The 27253-nt window shown below is 45.1% G+C and overlaps 11 protein-coding genes across 11 annotated transcripts; 8 read left to right on the forward strand and 3 right to left on the reverse strand.

Moving 5' to 3' along the window:
- Window positions 1–61: 61 nt before the first annotated feature.
- Window positions 62–3210, forward strand: VTP01DRAFT_7667 (uncharacterized protein; the record flags this gene model as incomplete). The annotated part of the gene is made up of 13 exons (XM_069386703.1): window positions 62–290; window positions 348–500; window positions 563–610; window positions 676–758; window positions 816–888; window positions 948–1046; window positions 1106–1281; window positions 1345–1390; window positions 1459–1762; window positions 1837–1887; window positions 1946–2625; window positions 2683–2930; window positions 2995–3210. The coding sequence occupies 13 exons, from the start codon at window positions 62–64 to the stop codon at window positions 3208–3210; spliced, it is 2406 nt and encodes an 801-aa protein (XP_069242132.1).
- A 107-nt stretch (window positions 3211–3317) lies between these two features.
- Window positions 3318–5774, forward strand: VTP01DRAFT_7668 (uncharacterized protein; the record flags this gene model as incomplete). The annotated part of the gene is made up of 5 exons (XM_069386704.1): window positions 3318–3494; window positions 3558–4012; window positions 4068–4816; window positions 4874–5352; window positions 5451–5774. The coding sequence occupies 5 exons, from the start codon at window positions 3318–3320 to the stop codon at window positions 5772–5774; spliced, it is 2184 nt and encodes a 727-aa protein (XP_069242133.1).
- Window positions 5775–5982: 208 nt separating this feature from the next.
- Window positions 5983–6861, reverse strand: VTP01DRAFT_7669 (uncharacterized protein; the record flags this gene model as incomplete). Its single annotated transcript, XM_069386705.1, has 4 exons — window positions 5983–6116; window positions 6186–6645; window positions 6731–6781; window positions 6838–6861. 4 exons carry the CDS (start codon window positions 6859–6861, stop codon window positions 5983–5985), a joined length of 669 nt encoding a protein of 222 aa, XP_069242134.1.
- Window positions 6862–7344: 483 nt separating this feature from the next.
- VTP01DRAFT_7670 (uncharacterized protein) lies at window positions 7345–7703 on the forward strand (the record flags this gene model as incomplete). Its single annotated transcript, XM_069386707.1, has 2 exons — window positions 7345–7588; window positions 7669–7703. 2 exons carry the CDS (start codon window positions 7345–7347, stop codon window positions 7701–7703), a joined length of 279 nt encoding a protein of 92 aa, XP_069242135.1.
- A 269-nt stretch (window positions 7704–7972) lies between these two features.
- VTP01DRAFT_7671 (uncharacterized protein) lies at window positions 7973–11958 on the reverse strand (the record flags this gene model as incomplete). Its single annotated transcript, XM_069386708.1, has 11 exons — window positions 7973–8643; window positions 8705–9212; window positions 9280–9464; window positions 9528–9677; window positions 9740–10015; window positions 10085–10700; window positions 10762–11028; window positions 11097–11451; window positions 11511–11678; window positions 11747–11808; window positions 11881–11958. The coding sequence occupies 11 exons, from the start codon at window positions 11956–11958 to the stop codon at window positions 7973–7975; spliced, it is 3336 nt and encodes a 1111-aa protein (XP_069242136.1).
- Window positions 11959–14401: 2443 nt separating this feature from the next.
- On the reverse strand, window positions 14402–16336 carry VTP01DRAFT_7672 (uncharacterized protein; the record flags this gene model as incomplete). The annotated part of the gene is made up of 6 exons (XM_069386709.1): window positions 14402–14420; window positions 14487–14557; window positions 14622–14840; window positions 15140–15221; window positions 15456–15877; window positions 15968–16336. 6 exons carry the CDS (start codon window positions 16334–16336, stop codon window positions 14402–14404), a joined length of 1182 nt encoding a protein of 393 aa, XP_069242137.1.
- A 1163-nt stretch (window positions 16337–17499) lies between these two features.
- VTP01DRAFT_7673 (uncharacterized protein) lies at window positions 17500–18006 on the forward strand (the record flags this gene model as incomplete). Its single annotated transcript, XM_069386710.1, has 1 exon — window positions 17500–18006. The coding sequence occupies one exon, from the start codon at window positions 17500–17502 to the stop codon at window positions 18004–18006; it is 507 nt and encodes a 168-aa protein (XP_069242138.1).
- Window positions 18007–18536: 530 nt separating this feature from the next.
- VTP01DRAFT_7674 (uncharacterized protein) lies at window positions 18537–21192 on the forward strand (the record flags this gene model as incomplete). Its single annotated transcript, XM_069386711.1, has 6 exons — window positions 18537–18735; window positions 18808–18906; window positions 18977–19379; window positions 19448–19502; window positions 19567–21075; window positions 21139–21192. 6 exons carry the CDS (start codon window positions 18537–18539, stop codon window positions 21190–21192), a joined length of 2319 nt encoding a protein of 772 aa, XP_069242139.1.
- Window positions 21193–21674: 482 nt separating this feature from the next.
- Window positions 21675–23896, forward strand: VTP01DRAFT_7675 (uncharacterized protein; the record flags this gene model as incomplete). The annotated part of the gene is made up of 8 exons (XM_069386712.1): window positions 21675–21829; window positions 21895–21996; window positions 22058–22698; window positions 22766–22925; window positions 23009–23093; window positions 23171–23235; window positions 23303–23576; window positions 23654–23896. The coding sequence occupies 8 exons, from the start codon at window positions 21675–21677 to the stop codon at window positions 23894–23896; spliced, it is 1725 nt and encodes a 574-aa protein (XP_069242140.1).
- A 33-nt stretch (window positions 23897–23929) lies between these two features.
- On the forward strand, window positions 23930–25148 carry VTP01DRAFT_7676 (uncharacterized protein; the record flags this gene model as incomplete). Its single annotated transcript, XM_069386713.1, has 5 exons — window positions 23930–24127; window positions 24196–24321; window positions 24409–24751; window positions 24818–24918; window positions 24978–25148. 5 exons carry the CDS (start codon window positions 23930–23932, stop codon window positions 25146–25148), a joined length of 939 nt encoding a protein of 312 aa, XP_069242141.1.
- A 235-nt stretch (window positions 25149–25383) lies between these two features.
- Window positions 25384–27153, forward strand: VTP01DRAFT_7677 (uncharacterized protein; the record flags this gene model as incomplete). The annotated part of the gene is made up of 6 exons (XM_069386714.1): window positions 25384–25507; window positions 25598–25783; window positions 25843–25985; window positions 26055–26255; window positions 26323–26856; window positions 26929–27153. 6 exons carry the CDS (start codon window positions 25384–25386, stop codon window positions 27151–27153), a joined length of 1413 nt encoding a protein of 470 aa, XP_069242142.1.
- Window positions 27154–27253: the final 100 nt, after the last annotated feature.

Below are 27253 nucleotides of genomic sequence, written 5' to 3' on the forward strand. Positions count from 1 at the left end.
TTGAATCAATTAAATCGCATTTGGTGCGTGCGAGTGTAGTTTTTGCTCCTCAAGCAAAAAGATGAGATTGTGGAAGGCACTGCTGCTTGGGCCGCTGCTGCTCACTAGCGTGTGTGCCCAAAGCAGCGATGAAGCCCATCTCGTTGCCACTGCAGGTCAAGCGGCAAACGCGTCCTTGCTGTGGGGCACCTACCGTCCCAACCTGTACTTTGGTACTCGACCGCGTATACCTGAATCGGTAATGACAGGTCTAATGTGGTTCGATGCGAGCCATGTTCAGGGCTTCCAGCGTGAGTAAAGGCTAGGCCCTATGAAAGTTTAAATTCTTATACAACTGCTACTTTCAGGGGCACGCCACGCCTGCGACCAAGGCGACGGCATAAATGGATATGGTTATCACAAGCATGATGGACGTGAATACGCTTCGCAAAAAATCAAGGATGGACCTTGCAATATTGAATTAACCACAGAGTTCATCAAGATCCCTGGAGGATTACACGGTAAGGATAGCTGTCGCCTCATTTTGGAAATGGTAGTAGACTAGACATATTGGATTTGATAGGCGGCAGCTGGGGAGTACGAGTAAGAGGAACACCAATCAATGAAAATGGTAAAGCAATGCATATGCTATGTTTTTTCCCTTGTTTGTGACATTAAAATTATATGATTCTACAGTTCCGTCCTTGACCAGTGTAATATTCTACGTCGGTTTGGAAGGCGAAGGCAGCATGGATATTGTCAGTAAAATCTCGAAAAAGGTACTCTAAGAGATCAGGCCGGACTCGGCATATCCAATGGAACTAATAAATATACAGGGTCTGCAATCACCTGTGATGCTAGAAGGCGATACCCCTCAGCTTGGCGATTTTGAAATCCAAATTTTGGACGGTAATTTGCTATATCTCGTTAGGATTTGCTTTCCAGTCGCACTCAATTGACCTTGAAAGGTCCATTGAACGAATCACCCGAAGGCATCCATCAGGACCTCTCTCGGACGCAGTGGTGGGGTTGCGAGGTTGGAGAGGGCCAAGTCTGGAAAGCAAAAGGTAAAATCAGATTTAATGCAGTGTAAGCTTCCCCCGTGGACTGACATTTTTCGCTTTAGATATTATAATACAACGCTTATTGAATGCTGCTCGAAGTCGAGTTACCCCTGGGATGGAGCAAGATACTATTTCTCGGCCTTTTGGCTACTTTACTCTGGAGAATACGTTGATCGAAGAAGAGGACGAGGTTGCCAATTTTTATGCATTCCAAAAGGTCTTCAAGGGCGAATTCCAGGTAAAATGAGGCATTTGCAAGCCTATCGAAACGAGTCGGTACTCAAGCATCCGATTGCATTAGTTTGATATCATTTTCAACTCTAACAGCTCTCCAAACAAAATTTCTGGTAAATACTCAATCATATGATTACATGCAGCGCGCCGATACCAGAAAATATTTACCAATTTGTCAAAGCCGAATCAATCGGCACAGGGTTGGCCCGCAAGGCACAGGAATTCGATGCACGGTTCGAAGATACCTTCCATCTCAGGGAGAAAGGTTTCAAGGAAAAAGAAGTTTCTTTTGCACAGTTCTTGTTGAGCAACATGCTTGGTGGCATTGGATACTTTTATGGTTCATCGGTTGTAGATCGATCGCATCCCCCCATGCAAGACGAAGAGAACTTTGAAGATAAACCCGTTGATCCGAAGCTGGATGCACCGCATACATTGTTTACTGCTACACCGAGCCGTCCATTTTTCCCGCGCGGATTCTACTGGTATGTCAACAAAGGCGCCACAGGACTCTTTCGTTTCATGTGCACCTAATGAGACTAAAAAACGATTTTTATAGGGACGAAGGCTTCCATCAATTGCTTGTTGGAAAGTGGGACAATGATCTAAGGTATAGTGAAATCAAATGTGCTTGTAACTATAATTGTCTGCTCCAACACAGGATATAGTCTCGATATTATCAAGCATTGGGTCTCGTTAATTGATGAGAATGGATGGGTTGGTCGCGAGCAGATCCTTGGCGAAGAAGCTCGAAGCAAGGTGCCCCCTGAGTTTCAGACACAATTTCCACACTATGCCAATCCACCAACGCTCTATTTGGCTATCAAGCGCTACGTGGATCGACTATCAAAGCACGAAATGTTTGTCACAGAAGACCAGAAACCTTTTACATTCTCAACTTTTGAAGATCCTGCAGTCTTGCGCACTCTGCATCTTGATAACCCAACATTCGCACGTGCCTGGCTCCAATCCGTATACCCGAAGCTGCGTCTCAATTGGCAGTGGTTCCGAGCAACCCAAAGAGGACATCTAGAGCGCTTTGGACGCACGGCTCCCAGCCAAGAAGCTTATCGCTGGCGTGGCCGCTCAGCGGAACACACTCTGACGTCTGGACTGGATGATTATCCCAGAGGCGAGCCGCCGAACGTTGGAGAGCTACATGCGGACCTGTTATCTTGGATGGCATTTGCAACGCGCTTGCTCAAAGATATTGCTGGATATCTCGGTCCAGAATACTCTGCGGATGTTACAGAGTATCGCAAAATCGAAGCAGATATGCTGGCTAACTTGGACGCGCTTCACTGGAATGAAGAACAACGTGCATTTTGTGACCAGACAATCGAAAACGGTAAGTGAGATTCATGGGCAATGTAATAACCCATCGGTTATGCCAACATTGGATTAGGCGAGCCTGTTCACGTTTGCCACAAGGGATATCTATCCCTTCTGCCCATGACATTGGGTTTGCTGCCTCCAGACTCTGAGAAGCTCGAAGCAATTTTCGACCTAATGGAAAATGAGCAAGAACTTTGGTCACCGTACGGTTTGCGGTCTCTTTCAGCTTCTGATCCTAAATACCGCACTGGAGAGATTTACTGGCGAGGTCCTATTTGGATTAACATTAACTATTTGACGCTACAAAGTTTGTACAATGTAAGTAGTTATGTGAAGAATCATTATAGTCAATGATCTATATTCATCGTTTGTGTTGTCAAAGAATTACATGCACACTCCTGGACCATACCAAGAACGTGCAAAGAAGATTTACACGGCTCTTCGCAAGAACATTATATCCACCGTGTACAAAGACTACAAAAAGACAGGATACGTTTGGGAGCAGTACTCTGATATAGATGGAAAAGGTCTGCGCAGCCACCCGTTCACTGGATGGACCAGTCTTGTACTGCTAATTATGGCCGAAGAATACGCTTAGGAAAATAAAGAGTCTCAGCTTTTGAAAGTCAGAAGTCAAATCATACATGCGGTCGTCGCAGTGCAAGGATTACTTTCAGTGTACTTTTTCTTTTGTAAATTCTAAGCATGAAAGTCCTAGTGAAAGGCGGTATATGGAAGAACACTGAAGACGAGATTCTCAAAGCTGCCGTAAGCAAGTACGGCAAGAACCAGTGGGCTCGAATCTCCTCGTTGCTTGTACGAAAGACACCAAAGCAATGTAAAGCAAGATGGTACGAATGGCTGGATCCTAGTATCAAAAAGGTATAAATCACGCTGCGATGTTTTGAGAGATCCGTAAAATATGTGTACTAAACTGTGTGGTAGACTGAGTGGTCAAAAGAAGAAGACGAGAAATTACTGCATCTTGCAAAGTTAATGCCAACGCAGTGGCGTACCATTGCACCCATTGTCGGTCGAACACCAGCGCAGTGTTTGGAACGATATCAGCGGCTTTTGGATGAAGCAGAAGCGAAAGAAGGTGGCGCCGGCGACGAGTTTGGTTTGATGGGTCAAATGGGCTCTGAAAGCGGTCCCAGCGCAGACGATGTTCGACGTTTACGACCTGGCGAAGTAGACCCGGAGCCCGAAACAAAGCCTGCACGACCAGATCCAGTCGATATGGACGAAGACGAAAAAGAAATGCTTTCAGAAGCGCGTGCCAGATTGGCCAACACGCAGGGAAAGAAGGCAAAGAGAAAGGCAAGAGAGAGACAGCTTGAAGAGGCCCGACGATTGGCTTCCCTCCAGAAACGCCGTGAACTCAAAGCTGCCGGTATCCAGTAAGTTATTTCTTTTCTTTATTTTTTAGCGTAAAGTTACTAACAATGTCCGCAGCATCCGTATCAAGCGAAAGAAAGGCGACATGGATTACAATGCAGACATTCCATTTGAGAAGCAGGTCCCGCTCGGCTTTTACGACGTGACAGAAGAGAAGAACCGACCTATCGATCCAGTCAAACTCACCAATGTCCATTTGTCTAAACTCAACCGTCGACGTGCAGACATCGAAGAAGAGAAGCAGCGTGAAAAGAAACGAAAACAGAAAGAAGCAGCAAAGAAAGGGCAACAGCCTGAGGGCAACCAAGGACTGTTTGTCCGAGCAAAAGATCAAAAAATCCTCAAAGCACAGGAGCAAGAACAGATTGCAAAGCGGAGAAAACTCATACTACCATCGCCGCAAGTTGGCGCTGAAGAGTTGGAGAATATCGTGAAAACGGGTTTATCCAACGAAAGCGCTCGATCACTCGTTCAGGACGATGAAGATATTTCTACACCCAACCAACTGTTGACGCCTCGCACACAGACCGCCACTGTCGGTGGTGCCACGCCCACACCGCGCTCGCTCATGACACCTCGCACAGAAAGCATTGTTGGCGCAACTCCTCGCCCAGAAATGTCAAAATTGGAAGCTAAGCGTGAGCTACTCCAAGGTCTAGCCAGCTTGCCTGTACCTAGAAACGAATATGAAATCCGTCTTCCCGATCTTGAAAAAGAAAAGGAAAAGCAGCAGGAAGAATCGACGCAAGCTGTAGAAGACATGAGCGATGTGGAGAAACGCAACAAGGAACTTGCAAAGCTTGAAGGTAAAAATCAATATCTGTGTCTGTAGACCGACATTGCATTAACTTTTTCATTTGCAGAGGAAGAACGTCTTGCTCGACGATCACGAGCAGTGCAAAAGAATCTTCCAAGACCTGCAGCGGTTCCCTCTGCACTCAAATCAGAGCCTGCATCTGACATTGAAGCCATGCTGCAAGATGAATTGCTCAAATTGCTCAAGCATGATGCCATCAAGTATCCGGTCGTTGGCGGCAAGATAGCTCCAGGCGCCGTTGCCCTAGGTGATTTGGCAGATTTGGAAGATGAATTCGATTCCGAGGCACTGGCCGATGCCCGCAAAGAACTGGATATGGAACTGTGCAACATCCTGTCGCTGCCCGAGGATGCGGATGTCAAGACAGCTGTCTGGAACCATGTCAGTTCAAGCGAAAACTTTGAAGAAATTTGGGACAAGGAGCATCAAGAAATCATGTTCTCTGCCAAGTTTAGCCGGTTCTTGACCATTTCGGAAATGCCTGATGACGAAGACAAAATTGAAGGTCTATCCAAGATGGTTGAGGTATGTTCTATCTCTGGCATTGACCGTATACTTGTGCTATCTATGAATGTTTATATTAAACTCTAATTATTATTGGTATTATTATTACGTTCTTACAGAGCAATCGCCGAGCAGCTATCCGCGGTCTGACACAGGCCGGAAAACTGGAAAACAAGCTGGATGTACGTCTCGGTGGCTACATGGCCAGATCAAGCACACTGTCAAAGCAAATTTTGGATACATACGAAGAGTTGGAAGCCGCCAAGTTGGAGTATGACAGCTTCGTTACTCTGCAAATTGCCGAGAAGGCAGCAATCCCAAGACGGGTTGATGCTCTTCAGGAGGAAGTGGACAAGTTGGCACGCAGAGAACGAGAACTTCAAGAAAAGTACAGACGCTTGACAGAGGAAAAGAATGAACTGATTGAGGTTATATCCCAATAATGATGATTTTATTTTTTACAGCAATAAAAGTTTGTTATTTTACAAATTTTGGAATACAAGATAGAATGATGAATAATTGACGGGGAAACAAATAACAAAGTTATTTACAAAGTCTGCTGCTGTGCAGGTTTTCTGATCAGAGAGCAGACATAGTTCGGGATATCATCAGGTGAACGGCATTGGTGGTTTGGATTGTCAACGTGACGTTTTACAGCCATTTTTGCATGTGCTGTCGAACAGGTGATGATGGCGCGAGGAATGGTTCAATGTATTTTGCCAAATGCGCCTTTTGCGGGGCGTCGCAAATTCGATCGATTTCTTCGATGACTGGGACATTTCCGTCTAGAAAGAATTCCATGATTGAATGTTGGGAAATATCCATACTTTTGGTAACTCATAAATTTTTCTTACCATTGTTACGCAATTGCCGAAGCAAGTCGCGTTTTAAAGGCCACAGAGTTACCAACGAAGGGGATACACTGGACATGAATGGATTCTTTGCAACAGTTTTCTGCTGTCGTTGCTTTATTGCTGCTGCTGCTTGAGTTGACACCTCTGCTGCTCGTGGTGATGGTTCTTCTGAAAACGGCTGGAATGACAAGGACGACCACGACGACGATGACGATGACGATGACGAAAAAGATAATCCACTTTGCTCGCGTTGTCGTGAGGAGGAAGATGGAGTCCTTTCGTAAAGTCTGGCCCGTTTGGACTCGGCGGCTTCGGCAGAGGACTCTTGATCGTCTCGACTGCGTCTCTTTGGCCGACGCGTAACGGTAGCCGGTCCATACCAGAACGCTCTGCGAAGCCGTTCGTATGATTCCAACAGATCGTGCCGAGGAACGTCAAATATGTTGTCGCATAGAGGTCGCTGCAAAGTAAAAATCACATGTTAGCATAAGCTCTCTTAGCATCGAATACACATTTGCGTTAGATTGATGCTGTTTGCTGCGAACCTTTTGATCGTCTGCGGCCGATTCCGGTGTGGGCGACTGGATTGCTAGGAGCTAAAAGTCTGTGTGTGAGATTGGGGGAGCAGTTACGTACACTTGTTCGTGTCTACCGTGTTCAGTGTAAGAGTAGCCATTATTCTTTAGCGGAAAAGAAAAAAAGAAAAGAAAAAAAGATTTTCTGCCCAGGGGATAAAGAATCTCAAGAAAAAAAGGAAAGAGAGAGAAAAACTCCTGCATGAATGCGGTCCCTGAAAAGAATCATACGAAAAATTCAAGGGATCGTCCTCTGTTTGTTTTTAGGGCTCAAAACTTTATAGTGTGTCGCTGCTGTTGCTGCCGCTGCTGCTGAAACAAGTGCATCTTGTGGCTGAAACTTTAACGAAGCAGAACATTCCTAATGGAAACACACACTGCTAACAACAACAATTGCAATCCCCCTTCTCCTCTCTCCCCTTCCCCCAATGAAACCGCAAGTATGTTTGTATAGCCAAAGTAAAAGCAGCGAAAGAACCAAATATAAAAGGAGGGCCCAAGGTCACCCGCCTTTTTTATCTCTACATTGAACTTCTTCTTTCTTTCTTTCCCGCTTATATACACGCACACATATATCTACAATCATGTCGCTCGCAGTTATCAACATTCACGACCTCACCAATGAACCCCAGACCACTTCTTCTGCCACTGTGCTCGCCAACCGCCACCGACGCCATGTTATCAAACGAAAGGTCATTGCTATCGGCAAGCTGTCTCGACAGCTCTCAGTTCTGCGAGAGAACCCAGAAATGGTAGAGGAACTCAAGCGTTTGAACGGCAAACTGCCTGTCGGCGCATTGGCTCAAGGACGACAGAGCCTTCGACAAGGTGAGTAATTCTTGGGCACTTAAACTTGTCTCAGGGATTAAAATTTTGATCTCATCAACAAGATTCATTGTAAATAATAGCTATCATTACGCTCAAGACTGCTCGTTCGCAATGATTTTTTTCCCTTCGTCCCTTTGCTTTGCTTTGCTTTGCTTTGCTTTCTTTCCCTTTCTAGCTTTAGCTCACCTTCTTGTCCGTACATATCGATCGCCTGTTGTTTCTTTTTTCTTTCTTCTACATTTTCAAATTTCGTATTTTCTTTTACAAATATACCCATTTGTATTTATGAATATAGTTAAGTAGGAGTAGAAGGAAGGCGGACTATACGATGTACAAGTTCGGAGAGGATTGCATTGTTGTTGTTGTTGTTGTTGAGATAGGACTTTATACATGAGGTGGACCTTGAGGACTTCGTTGGAGCATGGGAGATCCTTGCTGCTGTTGAGCTTGTTGGGAACGGACAGCATTTTGTTGTTGTTGCAACTGCTGCAAAAACTGCTGCTGGAGTAATGGATGCTGTTGCTGCATTTGCGGCGCTTGTTGCTGCTGCTGTTGCTGTTGTTGAGACTGCTGCATCAAGAGAGCTTGCTGCAACTGAGCCTGTTGGAAACGTTGCTGCAACACCTGATGTTGTTGCTGTTGCTGTTGCTGTTGCTGCTGCTGGACAGCAAGCAGCGCTGCAGCAGATAAGTTCCCATTCAATGGCCGTTGTTGGGGCGAATGACCAAATGCAGGGCTCCCTGATAACTGCGCATTCGTAGCTTGCGTCTGAGCGTGGAGTTGCGCTTGACTTTGGTTAACAGCATTGCGTATTTGTAATTGCTGGAGATAACGCTGCAGTTGTAGTTGCTGATTTGGTGGGAGTTGGAGTGGATATCCCATCTGCATAAGTTGGGCAGCAACTTGCAACGTGTTTGCCGAGTTTCCTGCCTGTTGTGGTACTTGCTGCGTAGGAACAGCCGCTTGTTGCTGTGGTAACTGTTGCATAGCAGGTGATGCCATTTGATGCGCCATTTGATCTGTGCTGGTAGTGTTAACAACTGGCGAATGCAATGCTGTGATGAAATGCAGTTAATAATATATAATTTTGCATCAATCTATTGTTGTTTTCTTTACCTTGTTGCTGCTGCTGCTGTTGGTGTTGTTGTTGTTGCTGCTGTTGGACTGCGTTCAATACATTGCCAAAGCGCTGCTGCAAAGGTGTCGAGGCTGGTGGTCGCCCATGAGATTGTGCTTGCGCTTGCGCTTGTGCCTGTGCTTGAGCTTGCGCTTGCGCTTGAGCTTGTACCTGAGCCATAAACGCCAATTGTCGCTGTCTCAGGAGATGAAGCTGGGCAGCAGGATATCGGTTTTGCAGAGCGTTTAGCCCTTGAGTACCAGGTATAGGTGACGGCCGCGCGGGTAAATTTGCTACAGAACTTGTGAGAGGGCGACTAGCACCACCTGCAGCTGCCGCGGCAGCTGCCGCCGCGGCCGCAGCAGCGGAGGATGAGGAGACAGCGCCGTTTGAAGGGATGGTTGTGCCAACAAGCGGCCGAGGTGTGGAAGTTATGGGAGACTGCGATGCGGCGGCGGCAGCCGCTGCTGCTGCTTGCTGCATAGGCCTAGCCTGGTTCTGAACAGCCTGCGAATAAGAAAGTTTAAGTAAAGTCTATTCTGTTCCTTGTAGAGCCACAGATGTGGGTACTCACATTGGCTGCCGGTTGGTTATTCAGACCGTAACCGCTGGCATTCAACTGTCTTTCCATAAGCACTTGTGCTACCTGGCGATCTCGATGTGTCTTATGTATAGAGAGTTCCATTGGCGTCGGTAACCGCTGTCCACTGGAGCTCATTCCATGCGTCTCAATAGGATTGCGGATGCCTGTATTGCCGCCTACGTTGAATACATTATTAGACTCCATCCTCCCTGCATGCATACATATAAAAATAGACTTACTGCCAGACGGTTTCTGTATATCTTCTCGCTTCTTCTGAGTCTTTTTGATCGACTCTAGAATCGTAAATTGCTTCTGACGTTTCTTTGCAGAATCAAACTTAACCAAGCCGCGGCGCTTATTGCCCGATGTCGTCATAAGCAATGCATAGGCTTTCGAGAAAAGAAAAATTAATTACTCTTCGCACTCGGCCCTTCACATGACGGAACAATACCTGGATTAACCTGACCAGATAACGACGTTAAGTTGTTTTGTTTCCAACGCTCGTGACACTGCCACGCTGTTCGGTGCTCTCCTGTGACAGGCATACGTATCGCATTGAATGCATCTGTTATCAAGTCCCAATTAAAGGAGTACTGCAGGATCAGCTGAATTAGGCAGATGTCGTCCTCCTCCGTCCACGTGCTCATTGATCGAGAATCGCCGGATATCTTTGGCGTGCGAGGTAACGCTGACGGTGTATCTCGAATCTTCTTTGGCGCAAACAGTTCTACAAGATGAAAAGAAAAGTGTCAGATACACAGCACTATACAAACCGGTCGCCGTATCTGCCACTTACGTGAAAGTAAAGGATTGGGATCGTAGCGATCCTTGTCAGGAAGCACCTGCACTTCGTTTTCTTCCTCGTCTTTCTCGTAAATTGGAATCTGTACGCCGTCGAAATTGCGTTTCTTGCTCAGCTTCGGCTTCTTCTTTAAAAGAATCTTATTTGTTGACAGATTAGTGATTGCAATGATGCGTCCATATTCTGCTTCGTCAAAATAGGGATCGTTGTAGTCCGGTTTTGGTGGTTCGTAAGCCAAAAGATCCGGAAATACACTGTTAATATCGAATTCTCCAAATTCTTCAACAGGTAGCACAAGCGTAGGGACATCAGGCTTCAGTTTAATGACTTTATCGCGATATGTCTGCACCGTTTGTTGAGATAGAGCCTGAGGTGCAACAGCGTCATCTGTTGTCGCAGTTGTCGCAGTTGTCGCAGCGTCGTTCGCCTGGCTCGTTTGTGCAGTATCGACAGCTGCCGTCACACCGTCCCGCTCGTCCATTTTGGCATCGTCTCTTTTCTCTGATGGCTCGGCCGCTTTCTTCTCTTCTTCTTCCTCCTTTGCAGGCACCGCTTCCGTTGCTACATCCTCCACTGGTTCCGGTTTATCTGTACTTTTGAGTTCACGCACCTATATGAAGCATTTGAGTAAACCGCAAGTATATATTAATGTAATGCCAGCATAACTGTACCTTGACACACAATGCAGATTTGTCTTCAGCTTGGTGCCATTCCATGACAGCCCTGGAAAGCACGAATGCCATTGCAACCTTCCATTTATGTTCCTGCTTAAAGTCTGTGCGCATCCATTTCATCTCGTCCAATAAATGATCCCAATGAGTTTTGGTGCGAGGGACTGTTCTCTGTCGCTTTGGCTGTCTCAAACTCCACAGATTCTTCTTTTTCAAGTTCTCGATATTTTGGATCACTTTAACCGACTTTTGCTCGTCTCGTGCAATCTACATCAAGAAAATAGTCATCATTAGTATCCTGACAACATACTATCTACTTTTTCGAAATTTCATACCAGCCAATCATGGGTAGTCACCGTTTTTCGGGCTGTCTGAAGAACCTTGTGTAATGGTTGCGCGTTTGCTCGTAATTGAAACGCGTACAAGTCCAGACCTTCATCTTTATCCCGTCGATAATCAGGGAAGTTGATGCCGTTGTACGCCTGCGGAGGATACTCTCTGGCTTCTGCAGTCCGGAAAGTGGGTATCGTTGTGCGCATGGCAACCGGACGATGTACCGGCTGTGCACTTGGTTTCTGCTGCTCTTTAAGTGGTTCCTTGTCCAACACGGCACCCTTTTCGATTTTTGTGTCAGCACTGTCCGGTTTCTCGGTCTTTTTTGGTTCTTGATTCTCGGCTTCCTGATCAATGCTAAACGTTCAAGTCAGCATGTATGCCATTTCCAAGTATACGCAGCACATCAAACTTACGTGATTCCGTGTTTGGCTGCAAACGCACGCCAGCGTTCAACGTCGAGTTTCCCTTCTTCGTTGCTTCTCAAGAATTCCATCACTTGATCTTTTCCTTCTTCGTCTTCCCGCTGGCCCATCAAAATGAACAACTCCTGCAACGTGGTGGTATACTGGGCAGAAGCCAATCTATTGTAACAAATACACCGGATTATTGTTGTTAACACCTCTGCTTGGAGATAACCATATAATCTTGCCTTAACTGCTCCTTTTTGTTCTTGATAGCTTGGTCACGAAGATCACCGATATTATTATTACTCTACGCAAATAACTTTTCTGTTAGGAGAAAATCCATAGGAAGCTCTGATACATAAATATATATAACACATACTAGTTCTTGATGGTCGTTCTGGATCCCATTGGTATCCGGACCTTCCTGTTTCCTTGCCAAAGGCTCCTCTGCAGCCATAATCCAGCCACGAGGTTCTCAGCTGTTACGGTGAATAGCTGGGTCGAATAGATGTTATGTGCCGCAGAAAGTCGCAATTGGCCTTTGTTCAAAAGCCAACTGAAACTGGAGACCTTAGATCGCGTCGAGTCGTAGAGTTGTCGTCCTGTTGCTGTATTGATTACAGTCAATAAAAGCTTTAGATGGGTCCGGCGATGTTGTTGATGGAGGCGACGTACATCTCTCTCTCCCTCCGCAGCACCTGTGACTCTTGTAAACACCGACGTCCCCACACGCTGCTCGAACTCACCTTGATAGAGAGAAACTGAGACAAGCAAAAATAAAAAATTGGTCCTCCTTTAGCTTTTTCTTTTCTTCCTTTATGCCTCTTGGACAGTGAAGAGAGCGAGTTCGATGAACAATGATGTCACCACCGTTGGCAACTGCACGTGATCTGAAGAAATAGACGCGGGTTGCTAAGCTCTCGTAAGCAAAATAGCCGAATAAGCAGTATTGTGCAATGGACGCCAAAGGCACCGATACTCTGTTAATTTGCTCTTATCATCGATTGACTGCTTGCAAGTAACATGGAAACGCATCAATAGAAATGCGAAGGAAATTTTTTTCTTTCTTTTTGCAATGGATTCTTCTTGTACTTTTAAATACACTCGATCCCACAAACGTTTTGTATACGCATATGCTGTTAGTCTCTATATAGAAGAAAATAAATGCATATTATGTCCATGAATACAGGAATAACATAACGACGGAGACTTTCCACACCTATTGTTTCGATATTGATGTCTGCGGGGTTCCCAGCTTTCTGGGACGGACAAGCGTCGATGCGAGAAAACCAAAAATCACTTCTTCCCGTACATTTTATAAGCATTAATAATGATATCAATAGTCACGCCATACAATCGCTACAGAGCCAAGTGAAGGATAGTCTGAATTTCTCCAAGGCTCCAAACACTTTTGGAGATGACATACTTGAACGGTCTTGGATAATTTCATGCAGTAAGATAAAGACTATCTCCATGAAAATCGTATATGACTTTGGACATCAGTCTATTTACAAATCTATCAAAAGAAAGTATTGCATCTATGTTAGCACAATACGTTTGTTTTGAGCTTACCAAATAATGGTGAGAATTTTTAGATTTACTAGGTTCAACTTGAATTGGAAGCCATGAATACATATCACTTTTACGAATCAAATGGTATCAGATTGACCCTTTGGCAGCACATACTGTATCTCTATGCATGCAAGTACTCATCAATTATGCATATTATTCATCAATGCAAACGGGCAAAATCGTGTTGTAAACCTACGTTCCTATCACAACAAACTCTCTCCTTGCCAATACGTTGTTTTTTTTTCATTTTCATCTTTTGGTTCGTCGGCGTCGCACAGCTAGAGTGTGAGGTTATGGGCACCAGTGGTCTCTGTGATGGCGAACCAGCGCACCGGAGACAAGGCGGAAAAGATAAGAGTAACAACATGAGAAACAATACTCCTCGTTATATTCGTTAAACTATAAAGAACAGATACTGTGTTTGACCTTCGCCAAAGGGTCTGAGAGGATGAGGAACATCGAGGTAACCAGGATACCCAGTTCTGCTTATACCTTTCAGATCACGTCGTGCATAATAGGCAGTTTCCATGTTACGGTGAAATACAACGAAGATAGCAATCATTTTTAAAGGCGTATATGGATATGTTTACATCCTATCAAGTCAGAGCGCTTGCAAATATCTAGAGGTACCGGTTTGGCACTTCACCGATCGTGAAAAGCGTGGATTGACTTTATGCAGTACTTAACACATACATGTACGTGTTTGACACAACCAGACCTCGCGATCATGCATTTCAGAAATAGATACAAAGTTTGCTCAGAAAGGACAAAGTTTAAAAGCAAAAGAGACCGTGCCCATACGTTTTAATGATAAAGCATTTCTACTGAGTGCTGAATTCTGTGGCAAAGAGCTGGAGGTGATCCTGATCACTTTCAAGTGCAGAGATCAGAATCGGAGACTAAGCCGGTGCTCAATGTCACCAAAAGCTTGAGAAGAGTAATAATAATGCCAAAATGCAAATCGTTTAATGTCTAATGTCTGAAGGAAACGGATTTCTTGGAATGGAGGCGAGATTAGGTAAACGGTTCTGTTTTTGTTGTGCCCGTAGGTAAACTCAGATGACAACGACGCATAACGTTTGTGTCCATTTCCACGGAAAAACGAAATTCCGAATTGGAAGGTACCTGTGAAGAAACTTTTCCTATATGATAACAAAATGGGCCCCTTAGACCAGCAGGGGACCGGGTGGTAGAAGGTTAGTCGTACCTCTCACAAGCGCGAAGTTCCACTACGAGACATTGGGTACCATGGGCTCAACAGTTCGAGGGACGGTTCTTCGTGCGCGATGCGGGCCCAAACCGGAACCACCCCCATATTTTTCTTCTCGTTATCGTAATTGTCGTGTTCTACGCAAAAGGAAATATTTTTCGTTAGAAAAGAGCATCTTGTTTATGCTCAAGTTTGTAGCATACCTTTGAAGCAAGACGCGATTTGCATGAATTCCAGAGGATTCGGTGGTACCCACAAAGGGTACTTGCAAAATCTACTTGTACTATGTGTGAACGAAGAGCTACGAGCCTTTCAAAGTTCATCGTGTGTAGACTTACGCAAGAGCGAAGTAGCGGCAGGCATTGTCCGCGCAGGTGGCAATGACCTTGGTAATCGGACACGTCGCTGATCCGCGTACGTCGTGCAGTGGCGGGTAGTCGAGTCAAGGCTGTTAATTGCGAAGGCGCAACTGAGCTATAGTGATTGATTTTGCCAAGGCTGGTTTGTGATCGAGAACCATGCAAAGCGCTGCTCCAAAGATCCTTGAAGCTGTAGTTCTATATCCCCGCGCACCCATGAACTGAGTTTGCATAATTAAAAGGTTGCAAGGCATGAATGGTTAAGTGACAAAGAACAAGTCTGTAAGCTGCCATCCACTGTAAGGCTTCCATTAAAAAATATATCGTTATGCATTACATAGAATGTATCTCTCGAATCAACTTTCTTCTATTGTCGGCTAAAAAGAACAATTATTATCGACACTCGTATAAAACACATTAAATGCGTTATTATGTTGCATTGAGGAATTCAACCATATACTATTTATCCGATCGCCACTTATCTAGAGCGCACATACCGTGTATAACCGTATCTGAGACTGACGAGCGATTGTCGTCTTCTTAGCTATCAATGTGTATGTAGCAGGCGGTCGCGGTAAACTGTTCACTCCTTAAAGATTGCAACAAGCAAAGTTGCTGTAAAACTTGACGTTATTTCTCATGTAACAGCCCCCCCCCCGACGTTCCCGAGCTTGATCGAAATGGGAACTTTCTTGCATGTCAAAAAAGAAGATTATAAACTTTAGAGATTTACTATACAAACATAAACGATGTGGCGAGGCCCGATGAAAAAGGACAGAAGGAAATTGCCGGTATCCTGCCGACAGCCACCACTAATATTGCCTGTGATAGACGATCTGGTCATCCTCGTGCTTTTCATCATTGGTTTCTGAATTCATTGTGATCTTGCTATCATGTAAACCAGCAACTTGCTTGAACTTGCTATTCTTCGGCGTCGCCATTTGCTCCTCAGGAGCTACTACAGCCTTGTTGTTTCTTCTAAACACCTTTGGTTTCTGTTCCTCATCGCCGTGACCAATATATCGGGCGCACAGGAGAGTAATGGCATTGGAGAGGGCGAGGATTTCGATACTTAGAGCGGCAAAGAGTACTATGTACACGATCTGGAGTTTCTGTTGCACGAATTGTGTCAGGGGCTTGTAGCAAGGAGGTGCCGAATTGACAAGGTCGTCTGGCTGACAGCTTGGACTTGATACCGGATGGTCGTTGGCATGGGAAAATCCGCAACATGTAAACTGTAGAGTTAGAAGAAAAAATCACATTTCTGTTTAATTCCTCGTGCAAGGACAAAAAAAGGAGAAGATTAAATGTATCCAGAATGGTACCTTGGATTGAGCATAGTAGCGATACTCTTGGCTGGCATCTGACCAGGTCTGGCTTAACCACGTGGAGGTATGCACAGCTTGGTCATATACAATGAGTGCTGTAGCAATTTGATATATGAAGACGATAAGGATAATTGTAGTATACAGTATATGGATTGCTTGACGGTCGATACAAATAGCTCCTACAAAGCCGGTCACAGCCGAGAAAACAAGGATAATACCCAGAATGTTGATCACTACTCCCGAATGCTCAGCAGCAAGAATAGGTGAATGCATCAGCAGGAATTGATACTCACTTTTAAGAACATTTATTGGAAACAGAATGGAGCTTCCAAGTCGTTGCTGTGCTCCCAGAGTCCCAAACACCATTAAAGCACAGCCAAAGCATGCGAACAAGCAATTGGTCACAATCAAGTAACCACGGCTTAATCTATTAAGAGTACCAATTCCTGGATCAATATAGACATGATAGATGATAATGACCTGTAGTAAGCTAGGTGCAGAGGCAAGTAATATATACCTTTGACAACACGACATGCATGCAAATCAAACAAGAAAATAACGCAAGGTATTAGAAAAGAAAATAAAAGCAAAAAGAATGGAAGGAAAAGGAAAAGAAAAGAGAAAAACTTTGAAAACAGGCTTATTATTCGCGTGCGTAAAGGGAGACTGAAATTAGAAAGTCTGTTTGAATGAGAATCCCCTCCCTTAACGGCACTATCTCTGTTTATCTCCTGAGGACCCGACGGCTTAAATATGTGCTGTATGCAACTTATTCTCTTAACTATGCAGCTATATTGTTTATCTCCAGTCCAGTAAGGTATACGTATACTAAAGTTAAAGAGACATCGATGAATAGATGCTATCCTTGGAAAGGGTTACATACACCGAAGCTTGGTGAATGCCGGGATTCTAGGGAGCATGAATTCCGGAACTATCAAAATGCGGGATCCCTGAATAATAGTGGATATCTCTCCTCCTTTGCCAGCACTTCCATTGAAGTATCGCAGATTATCCAGGACAGGCTTCCAATATGGGTTTACTTGTCCTTTCTCAAGTGCGCAGAATTACCTGAGACAGCGGGATGGCATCCGGGTATGCCTCATTGAAGCCGTCCTCGGCTCTCGCTCTTAATCCACCCCCTATGCTTTGATTATTCCTATTTCTTTCCCCGGCAGCCGTTGGTTCGGAATCGACTATAAGGATTGAGATCTCTGAAGAATGCACAAGCGTGTCATTCGTACTATGGTTCCAAGTTCGCAACAGAAGATGACAAGTCCCAGTGAAAAACCTCTCCGGCGATGCTCAAGCGGATAACCGCTGTTGTATACGTGGTTGTCAATCACGAGTTCCACATAACTCCATATGCCCGTGAAGACTATCATCGTCGTCTTGTGCCATGCAAGCAGGAGATACTCTGACTTTTGGTGCGCAAACCCTTGTTGTCCTCTATCACGAGCGAGATATCGTGTTGTGTATGACTACAGCGTCAACAGATGATAACGAATTCAGGACAGTCGGAATAGTTTGTTATGCGACATCAAGATGATTGTATGATCTACATACGAGGAGCACATAGCTCACGCCGCTTACTCGAGACCGCCTACAAGACGGAACTGGACATATTCTTCGCGACAAGAGTTGCCTGGAAGGAGACTTGGTCGAAAGCCGCAAACAATCTTGCAGAACTTTCTCCACCACTATCACGGACTGTGCTTTTAGCGGTCGGTGTTGACGGCATAGAGACAAAGATTCTTGACTTTGCATCGTCCATGGAGACGCAGTTGCTGCCGCATCTAAAACATGCAGCAGCAAGACGAAATATTGTGCTTTTCCGAGTTGACGAATTCTATACTCCAATAATCCGTCCTCGCTGTCTTTGCACAGGAAGAGTATTAAAAATTGGCACGTCACCAGCAAAGAACAAATTTCGAATCAAGATGTGCCATAGCTGTAACACTGTCTATCATCGAGATAGGATGTTACGATTACAACTATATTTAAAGGAAAACAACCAGCCTGCTTTGGGAGACATTTGACCTCATCGTAAACCTTTTTGCTAAATAATGATAAGCTGTGTTGATGAAGCTTAGTCGCAAAGTCCTCAACTTTAGAATTAATAGAGAACGAGATTTCTCTTATGCAATAAAGTAACAACAATGATTCCTCTTTATTCTACATGAAACTGTATCTTAAAACTTTGAGTTTAAAAGCCGAGATTCTGGTCTCATATCAAGGAATCTATACTTAGATATAACTTCCTATATTTTGATTTCGTTTTATTGCGTTCCATGCAGCAATCCTTGTTTCGACTTTGTATAGTATCCTGAATATTGCAAGATTCGTTGGGCTGAGAGTGCAGAGGAGGTTTCGTAGGGTAACCGCCATTTTGGAGAAATCCAGTTTTGCGCATCGAGTTAAAAGCCACCTTGAAAAATACTTTTTTTGATAACGACTTGAAACTTACAGGTCCTAAGAACTCCAAACACCTCTTTCCTACCTCATTACGGGCTTGGAAAGAGAACGGAACGTTAGCTACTCCAGAACACCTACAGTATAGTCATTCACCATGGTGACCGCCTCGTCTCCTGCCGAGTCGACCAAAGCCGAGAAACCCGAACAACCTGTCGCCAATGGTCAAACTGAAGAACCAAAGAGCGAAACCACCACCAAACAGACAGTTGCAGCACCAGCTCCCGCAGTGAACGTCTGGCAAGCACGCAAATCTGCTGCCAAACAGACGGAAAAGGAAGAGGAAGCACCTTCAGGTACATTAAATGGGGATTACGTAAAATCGGTATAAAACCAGCGTTCGTATTCAGACTTGTTGATTACATTAGCTCCCCTCGCCGATGCTGCCTGGCCTGCACCCAAAGAAGCTGCGGACAAGGCCAAGGAAGCCGAGGAAGAGCCAAAGGAGAAGTTTGTTGCTCCCAAGGGTACGTAGTGTTGCGCCCACATTTTAGTTGTGATACAGTTTCTCACGTTTCCGGATGTTCCGTTTTCTAGCCAAAGGTAGAGGTCAATGGAAACCATATACCCCGACCATTACACACTCTACACCAACACCCAACGGCCGCTCCCGCAGCTCTCGTGGAGGACGGGATCGTCGTGATGGAAGAAAGTCTCGTCGTGGAAGCCAAGCTGCTGCTGCTCGTTCATCCACCACTGCCGTCGCCGACAAAGCTGAAAAGGACAACCACTCCGAAGCCGACAAGGAGAATGAACAGACAGAATCCCATTCTCAGCCATCGTCATTCCATCGCGCTGTGTATCGTGGACGAGGCCGTGGCCGTGGCCGTGGTGGATACTCTGGCAGCCGCCGCCACGACTATGCCAACGGAAACCGTGTACGACCTTACTACATCAGCGTTGACGCCGAAACACTCAAATCCTATATTCTCCAGCAAATGTACGTTGACTTTGTATACGTTTCAAAAAACAGCTCGACTAATTCGGCTTTTTCATGCACGCCAACAGTGAATACTATTTTAGCATCGATAACTTGTGCAAGGATATCTTCTTGCGTAGTCAGGTTGGAAACAATCATGGAGGTCATTGGACGATTCGCAGATATTATTGACAAAGGGGACATCTAGATGAACTCGGAAGGCTTTGTCGATATCCAACTTCTTGCCAACTTCAACCGTGTCAAGGCTCTTGCATCCGATATCAACTTGATTAAGGAATCACTGCAGGAAAGTGAATTGCTTGAAGTTAGAGACGACAAAGTTCGCAAGAAGGAAGGATGGCAAACTTGGATTTTGCCAGCACAAAAGCAGCAAACTGCAGCTGATGTTGTCAAAAGCAACTTGCCTGCCAACCCACCAACGCTCGCTTCCCTTGCTCGTCCCAGCATCCCTGTAGCAAAGCAGACAAACGGCAGCGAACGTCGCAAATCGCAATCTCGCCCAAAGGAGGAAGAGGATGATCTTTTTGAATTTGAGGACGACTGGCAGGACGGTGCTCGACCCAACACTGTTCAAAAGTATTACTTGTCTGACGATGATTCTGAATTTGATGATGAGGAGGATGATCTGGAAATCGACGAAGAAACCGTCGCACGTATCATGATTGTCACTCAGCGCAAGCGCGACAAGTCCCACACCTCGTACGATCGCGCAAAGATGAACGACGAGATCCTCGATATGATCAACGAAGGATTGTATCAGTATGAAACCGGTCTGGTCACCAACGAGAATGGATTGGGTAACCGCAAGGTCGGTACCATGGATAAGGAACACTTTGCCCAGCTGAGCGCAAGCGCCAAACAAAGAGAAAGCGGTGAACAACTCGGTAGCTACGTCTCCAGCAAGACCATCCATGCAAAGCCTATCAAATCCAACAAGAAGGCTCCTCGATTCTACCCTGTCCGACCAGAATCGCTTCCCAGCAGTGCATTGTTTGGTACCACGCCTCGTTCCGGTAAAAAGGAGCACGATGATGGACACGTTGGCTGGGTACTCAGCGACCAGGCTTACCACTACAACCCCAACGACTTGCTTGCCTCCAGCTACGGCAAGTCACCAGCCTTCAACGAGCTTTCCACGTCCTTGGATATCGCGCATTCGTTCCCTCACTTTGAGCATCCTAGCCATGAGTTGTTGAGAGAAAACGGTTTTGTCCAGCACAAGTACTACAAGTACCACGCAAAGGCACTGAAGGAGCGCAAGCGATTGGGTGTTGGCCAATCTCAGGAAATGAACACTCTTTTCCGCTTCTGGTCCCACTTCTTGCGTGATCACTTCAACAAGCGCATGTACAATGAGTTCAAGAAGCTGGCGGTCGAGGATGCCAACCAAAACTACCGATATGGTTTGGAGTGTCTCTTCCGCTTCTATTCCTACGGCCTTGAAAAGCGTTACCGCAAGGAAGTCTTTGCTGATTTCCAGGAACTGACGTTGGCTGACTATGACAATGGCCATCTCTATGGCCTTGAAAAGTTCTGGGCATACCTCTACTACCGCAAGGATAAGGCAAAGAGAGAACTCAAGGTCAATGAACGTCTGAATAGCCTCGTCAGCCAATACAAATCGGTTCAAGACTTTAGAAACTCTCAGGCTCCAAAGAAGGAAGGTGATGAGACCTACAAGGTCCCCCACAACGGCGTAAGTTATCCCTAGCAGCTACTGCTAAGTTACTCCAAGATTTATTAAATGTTCTTGTAATAGAAACAACGTGGAAGTGTCAGTGGGCCATCGGGAGCATCGTCGCATGCTGCTTAAAACAAAGCATCAACCATCTAACCTGTATAAAAAACCCTCTCAAAAAAAAAAAGACGTCTGTAATATTTCTTCTTTTTCTCTCTCTTTTCTTTTCACACATCTGTACTTTTGTGTCTTTACCATTTTTCCTTTTTTTTCCTTTCTTTTTTTTCTTTCTTATTTTTTCGATCTCTCATATAGACATTCACAAAGTCTCTCTATCTCTCTCTCTACCTCTCTCTACCTCTCTCTCTTTCTCACCATTTTTTCTTTTTTCCCCTAAAACAATGCCATCACATATAAAGGAATTGAAGGAGGTTTGGAAGTTAACAGTAGTTGTTTGCTGCGGCGGCAGAGTTCCAAAAATGTCGATGTGAGGGATGTTTCGAATTTTCCACCCGCTTGTGTGACTTGTGAGCTGCTACTACTGCTACTACCGGCTGATCTGTTGCTCAGCTCGTTTAAACAACGCATATTTGATTCTCGAGCGACATCCTCTTCACATGGATAAACCTTGTCAGAATAACCTATACTCTGGGCTGTTGATATACCGTGTTCAACGAAACGTCGAATATCTGTTACTAAACGACTCGTTCACAAACAAGAAACACTGGTTCTGTCCAAAGGGACAGGTCATTGGACAAGAGGACGAAATCAAGTAAGCATTCTTATGCTAACCTTTATTCCGACAATATGAATGCTTACAGACGAACGACGTTGCAGATGCGCATTGCGAGAAACCTTTGAAACGACAGGCTTGAGGCCTAAAGATCTGCGAGTGGAAGAAGGTTTCAAGATCGAGCTCAAGTATCTCTCAGGCACGAGGTACCTGAATACACATATATTTTATATCATCCTGATGGTTAACCATGGAATCAATTTTCAGGCCAAAGAAAGTAGTATATCGACTTGCACAGATCCTTGACAACCATGCGCGATTATTACCTAGCGCCGAAGGTGTGCATTTGCAGTGGTGCAATCAAGCTGTTGCAACCGAGAAGGTCATCTTTAAAAGTATGCAGGACGTGTTCAAATATGCCCAATCATTTATCGAATCGAGACAAAAGCACAGGCAGAATCGAAGGCAGCAGCAGCAGCAGCAGCAGCAGCAACAACAACAACAACAACAACAACAACAACAACAATCGCATGAAAAGGAGACTGCCGCGGGACGGCTTGCGAACGGCCGTCCTTCTCCATCCCCTTCAGCAACATCGTCGCCTGCTCGTCGTCATCAAGCAGCAGCGGAAACGACGACGCACAGTAACGTCAACGGTAGCAGCAATCACAGCCACAATCCATTGTACAAAACACGATTGTGTGAACGGTTCGAGACGGAGGGAAGCTGCCCGTACGGTTTAAAGTGTACATTTGCCCACGGTATTGCCGAACTCAGAGAACGTGTTGATGAGGACCAGCGTCACAAGGCGGCGTCCGAAGCCGAATCGAACCCATTGTACAAGACAAAGCTTTGCGAGCGATACATGCGGGATAAATTCTGCCAGTATGGACCAAAGTGTCACTTTGGTATGGGTCGTCATCTTGGATTGACGGAAAAACGATAGCATTCGTTACTTATGTTGTTCTTGTGTAGCACACGGCGAAGCAGAACTCAAGGAACGACCTAATCACGAGACCTCACGTGCGCAGCATCGCACGAAGCAGCATGAAAATGGAGACGAGGTTGCATGGCGATCCCGTACGGATACCCGTCCCGTAGGAGAAGCAAAATCTAATGATACCCGAACTGCACAGTAAGTATATCAATAAAAAAGAAAGGAGAATTATCAATTTTAGGGGAAGAAAAAGATGACTTATAGTTGGAAAATGTGGACAGTGCTACAGAAGAACTTTCAAAGCTCTCTATCCAGCAGGCTGGAGATAAGCGTAGTGTACAAAACATGATGAATGGAAACATTAGTGTAGGCTATCTTTTGTAAAACCATGTGAATATATTCGAAATATGTGCATAAAAGTCAAGCTAACTATTGTGTGGTAGCAAACCAATAAGTCGTGGATGAAAATTGTACACCTCTCCAAGGAAGAACAAGCGCGCATGGACATGTAGGTATATTGAGCAACAAGCAGCTGACGGAAAAAGCCAGCAATGGTATGCTGATGATCAGTCTAGTATACCGCCAACAAAGACTCCTTCACCTAGGCCAGGCAAGACTGCGCTCGAGGAAACCATTATCGCGGACCTCAAAACGTTTTTCATAAAGAACCCGTCGCCTGAGCGCTCAAATGGCAAATTATCGGATGATGTGAAAGAAGTAACCAAAGTGGAGATGAGAAACGATTTATCAAAGCGGCAGCTATTCTACGTGCTTCTGGTGAGCCTTTTGGATGAAAAGACGCCGAGTGTGAAGCAAGTTCTCGAGCTACGTGCCCCTCTTTTCAAAACGGCAAGTATATATATTAGGCTGGACGCGCAGGTGTGATGGAATTGTAAGAATAACATGGGACCTTTTTTGCTTTATAGTTTGTCAAGACAGCAGCGGACCAGCGAACCTTGCTTAAAGCATGGGAGAGGTTTGTGACGCAACGCTGCCCAGCTTTGCAAAGCAAGACTGTCGTTGCGTTCACTACCTGGTACGACTGTGACCTTGTAGAAGACGAGGCGTTTATATCATGGCACGAGGCGTTGTCAGGATATAACGAGTTAAGAGATAGAACTAGTCGTTTCATTCAGTGGCTTAGTAGCGACGATGATGAAAAGGAATGAATGAAGTGGTTGCAGTTGTCTCCTTGTTTTTCAATGGAACGAATTGAAGAGTCTCTGCCGAACCTTGCAGCATCGTATAAATACATACAGCCACAGAAATGCATACATACAGCGTCCGACATTGACCGTTTCTTAAAGACCAAAGCTTTTGCGCGTATCATGACCTTCACTGTCTTGCTTAACACCAGCGTGACGCAGAAAAAGGTCTCGGACGCTTGCCATGTCTCTGAGGTACTGCTTGAAGCTATGTCTCTCTGTATGTGCTGCTTCTAAACGAGGAAAAAATCCCACTCTCTCAGCAAACGCAAAAGATTCTGGACATGTTGGATACCATGGACTCTTGGCTTGCTGAATTCCCACCACTTGAGAACCCACAGCGATTTGGCAACAAGGCGTTCCGCCAGTGGTTAAACAAAGTTGAGCAAGTGCGTGTTTTGAGTTCATCTGTTTTTGATGGATATGTATAGAGGGAGAGAGACTGCGAGGTTAACAGATTATACATCACTTTCTAGAATGCACATGCTTTAATGCAGACTGCTTTGCCGCCCGGTATGCACCCCGCTATCCCCGAGCTGACGGTGTACCTAGTCGGCGGGTTTGGAAACGGCACACGCATCGACTATGGTTCTGGTCATGAACTGAACTTTTTTGCATGGTTAGCAGGTATTGCAATGCTGGGTGGATTCTCGTCAGAAGATTATCAAGCCGTCGTACTGCGCATCTTTGTGAGATATCTCGAGCTGGCGCGTAAAATACAACGAAGATATACCCTCGAACCCGCCGGTAGTCACGGAGTATGGGGTTTGGATGACTATCAGTTCTTACCATATGTTTGGGGAAGTGCGCAGCTGATAGGTAAGCCTGCCCTGCAAGATTTTTCTTTATCATTGATAACTGAATTTACTTTGTTCGTGCAAAAAGATCATCCACGCTTAAAACCGCGATCAATTTTGCAGAAAGAGACGGTGGATGCAATGGCTAGTGACTATATGTATTTCCGATGTATTCAATATATCCACGGGGTAAGAGCAATTGTTCATACCAATCAGAATGAAAGAGCAGTTAGCTTGACAATGCAAAGGTGAAACGTGGACCATTTTTCGAGCATTCGCCAATGCTATATGACATTTCAAGCGTACCCTCGTGGAACAAAGTGAACACTGGTATGGCGAAAATGTACATTGCAGAAGTTTTGAAGAAAGTACCCGTTGTACAGCACTTTTTATTTGGATACCTATTTCCATTTGAATAAAAGCATTGATAATGGATTACCATGGCAACCGATCGTGGCTACCAGCAACAGTCCATTAAGCTTATATTCGTATTGGGCACACATACATCATCGGATTATATAACGTCATTGCCCATCGGTTGTCTCATGTCTGAAAACAAGCCAGCCTTCCAGTCCGACGCGCTAAGAAACGCTAAACTTTTTTTCTGCAGCCAACAGAGAGCCCGCGTCTTTTCAAAGCGAGCGAGTATAAAGCATGGGCATGAAACCACAAACAATTGCACTCATTGCAGCTGGCACAGCTGTCTCTTTGGGTGTCGGCTACCTCGTCTACTTTGACTACAAGAGACGCAATGATCCTCAGTTCCGCCGCAAATTGAGTAAAGTTTTGACAAACCTGTCCTGTTGCTTGAGAACAACCCGCGTATGTTGACAAAAAACTCTTTCTTTGTCTTATAAAAACTATGTAGAACGCGAGCAGAAAAAATTGGCCAAGGAAGCAAAGAAAGCCGAAGAAAAGGCCAAACTCGATATTGCTGAGCTTATTAAATCTGTGCTCGACGCTGCTTCCAAGGAAGCGTATCCAAAGACGCCAGAGGAAAAGGAGAAATACTTTATGGAGCAAGTGGCTCTCGGTGAAGGATTGTGTGCAAAAGGTCTGTACGACACCATTTTCAGAGGAAAAAAACATTGCAAATGCTGACTTCAGTGCCAGGTGAACAATATTACGGTCAGGCATTGTTGCCATTTTACAAGGCGCTCAAGATCTACCCTGCACCTCTCGAGTTGATCATGATCTACCAAAAGACTCTTCCTCAAACTGTATTTAACTTGCTCATCAACATCATGTCGCTAGAGGTAAAAATATCTGGAGCACAGTGCATTGCGAAGAATATGTGGCTCATGCATATCTGAATATCTCTCTAGCAAAACAAGCGCCAGAGCGAATTCTACGAGCAATTCCCTCCGAAAGAAACTCACGTCAAGATTGGAGAGTTACCAGCAGGAAAGACGGAGGATGGCACACCCATTGTACGCCGTGGATTGGTAGCGGATGAGGATATCGAAGAAGGTCAGCTTATTTACGTCGAGCCTTCCTTCGTGTCCGCGTTGCACCCAGAATTGGAGGTATGGAAACGATGTTTAAAGGCAACCATGACATGTGAGTCAACTGAGATAATCGCTGTATAATCAGGGCACTTTTTGCAATTTCTGTCTCAAAAAGGTTGGAGAGGAAGAAAACAAGGTTCGCTGCACCAACTGCGACAAGGTCGCCTTTTGCAGCGAAAAATGCAAAGAACTCGCCGACAAGGATTATCACCAATTCCTTTGCACAAACAACACTGTTGATGCCGAAAGCGAAACCAAAGAAAAGAGCTTCTTCCAGAGCGCGCTTGAACGCAATGAAAAGTACCCCTACATGATCGCACGCTTCCTTTGCGCCATGGTCGCCGAAGAAAAGGAGAAGAATAAGAAAGAACAAGAACAAGATTCGTCTGAACCAACCAAGATTCACTTTGGAGCTTGGGATCACATCGATCGCTTCCGATACTTGGATATTAAGCCCAACCCTGAAGTTTTGCAAGAAACCAAGTCCATTGCACATCTCCTCGGAAACAAAGTGCCTGGCGTAGAAGATTTTTTGACTGATGAAATTTACTTGTCTCTCAAGGGCCGCTTAATGTACAACTGCTACGCTGTTGTTCCTACCGAGCCCGTTCAGACAAGGGTAAGTCGAGTCAAAGAAAAAAGGAAGTCCAAACTTAATCCATAGCAGGTTTCTAACTATGTATACCTTTAGGAATCCTCTGAGAAAATCCGCAAGACATCAGCTGGAGAACAATCCTCCGTAGGCGCTGCATTGTATAAGATCTCTACCTACGTTGGTCACGCAAAGTCTGAAGATGAAGCCAACACCGTGTTGGAGTTTAAGGAAGGCGATCATCACATTACTGCTACAGCCATTAAAAAGATCGAAAAGGGCCAGGAGCTTCTTGCTGTCTATGATCTTCCCAAACCCGAATAAACTATAGAATAACAAAATGAAGTTTCAAAACATCAATTCTCTAGTCTCCTAGCTGTATGAGCACAATATTTCATCGCAAGAAGCGCCGAGGATAATTAAT

The sequence above is a fragment of the Rhizomucor pusillus genome (genome assembly GCF_041956525.1).
Source record: "Rhizomucor pusillus strain CBS 183.67 unplaced genomic scaffold VTP01scaffold_4, whole genome shotgun sequence".
Taxonomy (NCBI): Eukaryota; Fungi; Mucoromycota; class Mucoromycetes; order Mucorales; family Lichtheimiaceae; genus Rhizomucor; species Rhizomucor pusillus.